Source organism: Aplysia californica, unplaced genomic scaffold (genome assembly GCF_000002075.1).
Source record: "Aplysia californica isolate F4 #8 unplaced genomic scaffold, AplCal3.0 scaffold00331, whole genome shotgun sequence".
NCBI classification, from domain to species: Eukaryota; Metazoa; Mollusca; class Gastropoda; order Aplysiida; family Aplysiidae; genus Aplysia; species Aplysia californica.
In genome coordinates this window covers 99,804-106,965 of record NW_004797601.1, presented here as the reverse complement: position 1 = coordinate 106,965, position 7,162 = coordinate 99,804, and the positions used below count along the sequence as shown (strand labels likewise).

General features: G+C 39.3%; 1 protein-coding gene across 1 annotated transcript in view; it reads right to left on the bottom strand.

Annotated features, from left to right (window-relative positions):
- Window positions 1-4,948: 4,948 nt before the first annotated feature.
- The window catches only part of LOC101846750 (GPI ethanolamine phosphate transferase 1), a gene marked incomplete at its 5' end in the record, with an annotated part of 43,712 nt that continues 41,498 nt past the window's right edge, over window positions 4,949-7,162 (bottom strand). The window contains 1 exon segment of the mRNA XM_005102571.2: window positions 4,949-5,747. Coding sequence (XP_005102628.1) covers window positions 5,574-5,747 — 174 coding nt within the window. The 3' untranslated portion in view covers window positions 4,949-5,573.

The following is a 7,162-nucleotide window of genomic DNA, read 5'->3' as shown; positions in this document are numbered from 1 at the left end:
GAGCAGCACTAAGCAACCCAATATGTTGTACAATCCTGTAACTGGAGTCTCTCCAACCCTTTCGACATGCTGGTTTTACTATCCCACTCCCCTGTCGACACAAGTTGGATGGTTTATGAGGCAGACTGCTCTTCACTTGCTTGTAAACCCAAGATGTACGAAATTTAAAAAAAAGATATGAAAATGCTGCAGGCTATTTCACACAATAACAAGCATAGTAGAGAATCTTAAAATCCGCAATCAAATTTGATTTTTTTAAAAGTTTCCTTTCCATGGATACGGCGGCCATATTGGATTTTGTTGACATGTCTTACGTAATGAATACCGCATTTATATTGTTTTTTGCATGTGTGTTAACAAACATTAGATCTAAAAATGTGTCTGGTTTTTTTTTTCTTAAACTTAAAACGAATTAGAAAATTTTTAATGAATTTTTTCCTGAGGTAGCATTCAAGTTTGCAAACAAATCCGTGAAAATCCACACTCCAGACACCGCCAACATAAATCTATTCCAATAAAAAATTCAACAAACAAATTTTTAGTATTACATCTTCTCTTCATTCTGTGAAAATTTCGTGAAGATTGGAGTTATTTAAAAAAGTATAGAGGCAAGTCGCATTTTGAGAAAATGGCCGATACAGAAAAATTAGGCCCGGTTTGTAAAAAATACGCTTTTTGGGGGTTCTTAAGAGATGCAATAGTTGTAGGAGAGGCTGGGGAAGCTAAAAATGCCTACAACTCAAATTCCATAATTTTTTAAAGCCGAATCTTGACTTTGGGGGTGCAGGCCTACTCCATAAAAAATACTGTGTTCCTTATGTCGGAATTGAACTTATGACTTTTGCCTGGTAAGGGGAAGAGCGAAACCATAATATCATGGAAAGGCAGTTGAACCTGCTCTAGCGGCCACCTGTATAAGACAATTACCTGTACAAACTTCCCTTTCCCCACACTGGCGTCTTTTTAATCATTGTAATGACTCTGTCAAAGACAGCCATTTTCCTCCTCGACAACGAGAGGTAGTCTTGGACGATTTCGACTGATATATTCAAAATGTGTTCCCCATGCATGTAAGAACTGAACTCGTGACTTTTGCGTGAAAAGAGAAGAGCAAAACTGTTACACGTCCACTTGTTTACAGCCCAAGAAAAATTATGTCTAAAAGCTTTGCGTTCATTTCATCAAAACATTTTTTTTAAAAAAATTTTTGTGGGGGGGGGGGGGGGTTAAATGTAGGTGTTCTCACGCCCCCATCGATACAATTTAGATCACCTAGGAGGCAGGCTTCAACCCTGTCTATTAGAACAAACTCAGACTGAAGTGAAAGGGAAACAACATTCCCACAGAAAGACTGATGTTACTCAATCAAAATTCTCACCCAAGAACCGAGCTCACGTCTTCTGCGTGTGAAGTTGAAGCGTCTAAGCACTCCAACACTGACGCTGGTTTTATTCCATCAACTAATAGAAAAGGGACAGAACAACTGAAGATCTTCTTAGTTTTAGTAAGTGTTTTACGACATTTGCAACACACTAAGGTCATATAAGTGCCGAAGATTAGAGGTGTTGCAAGACAGTAACAAACACAAAATAGAAGGAGGGGAGATAAAGACGTTAGATGTTTGATAGGAAAGAAGGAGCAAACCACACCAGAGCACCAGCCAACCACCCACTGAAGATCTTCATCACAACACAATTTGAGACTTGAAAAAAACACCTGACATATCCCGGACAAAACAACTATTTCAAACTGTTTCTTTGGTGCACAAACATAGTAGGCCTACTTGGTGGCTCCTAGTAACATAGCAAACTATACAAATCACAGAGCATTAACATTCTTGGTTAGAAGTATTTAATAAATACTTCGTTCCAAAAACACCTTTTATGCTCTAGTTTTGGTAAGAGTTTTGCAAAACTGTAACTGAGGAGGTTGCAAGAGAATAACAAATACAAAAAGAGAAGGAGAAAAGACAAGGACAATAGATGTTTGGTAAGAAAGAAGAAGCAAACCACATGGGAGCACCCACCCACCACGCACTGATTTGCTGTGTTATTTCCTCACAATAAACTTGATAAAAACTTCAAAGAAGTTATCGGTGGCTTCTTGTTAATAGTTGGAAAAACAAATTACCAGTAGATCAAAATGTTATGAAGACTATAAGAAAAGAGAAAACTGAGTCAGCCAATGAACATCTCATGCCAGAGGTCAGGGGTTCAAACATTTTTCACAACCGTAATCTACAAGTACAAGTATATATGTTTAACACATTATGTTTCACCTGTCGTAAAACTAGCTTTATTTTTACCTTTAAGAAAAGGAAATGGAGATTTCAGAAATTTGTAAAAAGTTAAAGCTCAGTTTCACTCAGTGGTAGAGTATGAGACAGGTGAGATGTATATTATAGAACCAGATGGCCCTACCATTCTCCTCTGTTGATGCATTGGTCAACGTCAAACATTGACAAACCATTATTATTATTATTAGGGCCTTCTATTACATGTATGAACTTGTCTTGGCACATGAGGCTGCTTTAATACACTACAGCTGACTATGATCATGAGAAATCAACATAAAAAAAGAACACAAAAAATGTAGTATGAGTACTACAAACTTATTTATTTCATTGTCTCATTACTGTATCTCACTCTCTCTCTCTCCCCCTCTCTATCTCTCTTGCACGCACACACACACACATACACACACACAAACACACTTTGCCATGGCACCGTTAGAAGCTTTAGCACGCTAAAGCTGAAAATGAGATATTTAATTAACAAAAGATAAAAATGCAGTAGAACAAAAGGATTAATTATATTCTTATATTATCACACACACACACACACACATACAAACACATTTAATTTGTCTTGGTACAATACATTGCGATAACACACAAAACCTGACATATAAGATGTCATCAAGGACACAAAAATGCAATAATACAAAACTGATTTATAAATAGTTTATATATATATTAATCTCTGCAATCTCCCTCTTTTTCTCTGTCATGTACACATACTCACGTGTGCATGCACTCACACATGCACACACACAAAAACACACACTTTGACAAGTTTAGCATAGGTCACACATGAAATATAGCTAGCTGGAGGTGTGACAGGAAATTTTTGGTTTTCTTGTTTTTCATTGGTCAACTCGCATAAACGTGTTCTATGAAAACTGGGTTCAAGTGTATTGTGTATTTGACAAAAAATATACTAAATTTGATAAGCGAAAATAAGACGGTTATAAAACATTTGAAAAAGAAACAATCTTTGAGTGAAATGTTCTATCACAGAAGATTCAATCCTGAAGACTAACACTTATTGTAAAACATGGAGTTTTGCATTTCATATGTTTTGTGATGAAGCTCTTCAAATGAACAAAATAAACAAAAAAAAAAAAAGAAAAAAGCCCAACCCAAGACAAAAACAAAACAAAAAACCAAACCCAAAACAAACAACAACAAAAATCCCAAGTAACTAAAAAAAACCCCACCATGCTCTAATAATTTATTCTTGCATACTCTGAATTATGACCAGTTGTCATAGTTCAAAAACACCAGCAAAAAAGGTAGCTTATCTTAAAGAGGACCTGTGAAATGTATACATTTGGCAAGCCCTGCCTCAAAATGGCACGTAACATATTGAAAAAAAAAAATGAACCAAATTTCGAAATGGTAGGTCAAGCAACTGAGACTTTGATAAACAATGTATAACACAATGAAGAAACAAATTTGATTTCTTTGGTAGAGAAAGTTAATTGCTGATAATGGTAGCATGTAGGTAATTATTATTCATTAGCTCGTCATGCGCATACTAGCAGCGTATACGAGCGTTGTCATCTTGTTTTGGAGCACTTCACCGAACAGATCATTCTGGATCAACATTATTCTAATTTCGAAGTTATATTGCTTATTGTGATCTCCTTTTAGATTTATTGTAATGACAACCAACGCTGACTCTGTTCAAGTTGGTGAACGTTCGCTTACTGATATTCTTGAGACAACAACAAAACAGTTGAGTAGACTAAAATCAAGCTGATCAACCGTCTGCTCCTTAAGTTGCTTTTGTCGATACCGACACGGACAATGTCTTACAATCCGGTCTAGAACCAGTAAACCTTTCTCCTGGCTCCGACATTCCAGCCTCGCCCTACGAGGATATTCAGAGGCAGTTTGAATGTGTTTGGACGCTGCTGCCAAAAGAGTCACAAAAATGTTGGAGTTGTTCTGGCAGCATCAACGGTTGCTACGAACACCAGCAGCAGCTCCTGTGCCTCCGCCTGCACCCCCTGCTCCCGCAGTGCGAGAAGAGATGTGGATGAAGATGTGTCCGTGAACCCGAGTCAGAGCCAGACTCCAATAGAGGAGACAAGAAAAAGGAAACAGCCAGCAACTATAGCTGCCTGCAGCAGTGCCAAGAATCTGGTTCCCTTCTCTCCATCGGTCAACGAGAGTACAAACTCCAGACCATCTTGTTCAGACCCTGATAGGCAGGTCGAAAGTAGTGAAGCTAGGAAAGGTTTCAAGCGCTGCTGTGACAGTGGAAGACCCTCCCCTGGAAGAAGCGGACTTCTTTACCTACCTTGGAAGTGTCATCGAAGATAAAGTTCGAACCGAGGCAGAGGATAAAGCAAGAACTGCCAAGGCAAGGTCAGCATTCAATCAATTATCAAAAGTCTGGAAAGCAAGTAGCATCTCACTGCACACCAAGCTTCGACTCTTTAACTCCAACGTCAAGTCTGTGCTCCTTTACGGTTGTGAAACTTGGAAGACAACAAAGACAGTACTGAATAAAGTCCAGACTTTCATCAACAGATGTATGAGGAGTATTCTAAGAATTAAGGGGCAGGATAGAATAAGAAATGAAAAGCTGGGGTAAAAGACAGGACAAAAGGATATAACAGAATTAGAAATAAGACTAAGAAAGTGGCGATGGATGGGACACACCTTAAGAAAGCCCAGCGGAAACATCACAAGACCGTCACTGCAGCGGAACCCACAGGGAGCACGAGGCAGGGGTGGGCCACAAGAAACATGGACGACATGAGTGGAAAGGGACATGAGAGAGATGAAGCTCACTTGAAACGAGCTTGGAAGGATGGCCCAGGACAGAGATAAATGGAAGGAGCTTGTATGTGGCCTATACCCGGCCAGGGATGAAAAGGCCTTGATAGTGATGATGATGATATGAAGCAGTTTAAGGGTATGGAAATAAAATGACGTTTACAGATTGTGCAGTCAACATTATAGTTGTAGAGGTAGTTATATATCAATGGCAAGGTAATTAAATATTGATGTTCATTGATGTTAGAAAAGTCATAAAATGGCAATAATAAAACGAACTTTGGACCTTGTTCAAATTGCCAACATATAGGTAATTTGTCCAAAGGTGGTCTCTGGATGTTATTAACATATGGTGAAATGTCCAAGGGTGTTTTTCTAGAAGATATTGATATATCAGCGATATCTACAAAATGTGTTCTCCTGAAGTTACCAATGAATCAGCAATATGTCCCATGCATGGTGTTCTCCAAAAGTCCCCAATATTCCGTGATACATCTGAGAACAGTTAGAGCATCTTGTGTCTCTGCGTGGGTAGTGGAACTCTCCAGCAGGTGAGAACGTGAGAGACGCCGGTGAGGAGGAGGAGGAAGATGATCATCACCATGACAATGACGTAGTGGCTGATGGAGGAACCAATCTCCAGCCAGCTACCGTAGTCGCGGACCAGGAAGAAGAAATGCTGAAATAAACGATGGAGACAAGTTGAGTTCAGTTTCTCCTTTAGCAAAAATACAGACAGACGTCTTAAACATTCTCATTATAATGCCTACCCCCTACCCCCCAAAAAAAAATAACAAAACAAAACAACCATAAACAAAACTGCAAGGAGGGAAATGGAAAGAGTTTTTTTGTACAGGTGATTGTCTCTATACAAGTGGAAATTGGAGCAGGTATGAGTATGTGTGACAGTATCACTAAGATCTAAAAATGATTTTTTTTGGGGGGGAGGAGATTACTTTGGCAGTTTCAAGTGAATTAATAAAGGAATGCCCAATTTCGTACCATGTTCTTTCTTTCATGGAAAAGGAAATGCTTTACACACAGCGGATAAAATACCGTCCAGACCTTCCCCGGTTCCTCCCCGACCATCCTCACCACCCTGCCCGCCCCGCCCGACAGCCCAGCGCGTAGTCATAAATCACTTGTCAGAGGGGTTAATTGGGGTGACCGCAACGCCACTCCTCCTGTGCCGGGGCAGTAGTAAATATGGCGTTTTAGTGCGAATTGAAAGCCTCCTAACTCTGAAACTATAAATGCTACAAGGCCGATTGAGATTTCATTGTAACGTGCTATGTTTGATCTGTAGGCCGGTATAACTTGTTTTCTTGTAAGTCCCATTATATCAGTTTTACAAGGGATTTAAGTAAGTCTGTGATTTTCAAACTGGCATCTTCAATGTTTAGAACTTTTTCAGTTTGGATTTAGATATTTCAATCCGGCCCCCAACGATTTAAACAGAAATTCATGTATCAACTGTGGTGACAATTTTCATTTACATGTGCAAGTTTCAAATGCACGAAGTTATTCTATGATTTTCTGTGATTTTTTAAAAATAGCAACCCACCACTCTGAACATTCATCCTTGCTGTTTTTAGTTTTCTTGCCTCTACTACATCTGAATTTCGTTGTCATTTTTAACAATATATTTGTCATGGAGTGCCACACTCAACATGATCACATGGTGGGCATTGTGCTCAAACATCATCGCCTTCTTGAGGAGGCTGCACATGATATAGATGTACAGCTGGCCCATGATATAGATGTACAGCTGGCACATGATATAGATGTACAGCTGGTCCATCAATCTATGGAGAATTGCACGCCTGGAATAGGACAAAATGTGCATATCTACGGCAAAAAAATGAAAGAGGGCTGGAAAAAAACGAGGAGGACATTCAATTGTTACAGGGCTGTCAGATTTTGTCGGATAATCCACGAGAAGCAGAAAGATTTGAGAGGAAGGGTTCTAGTGTACATGATCAGCTGTCAGAGTTAGAGTTTGAGGAGCTTATTCCAAGGTCAAGTCCTGCCTGCTCTGAATTTGATAACATCCTCAAACAACACAACATCACACCACAGGCCTACCACAGCCGT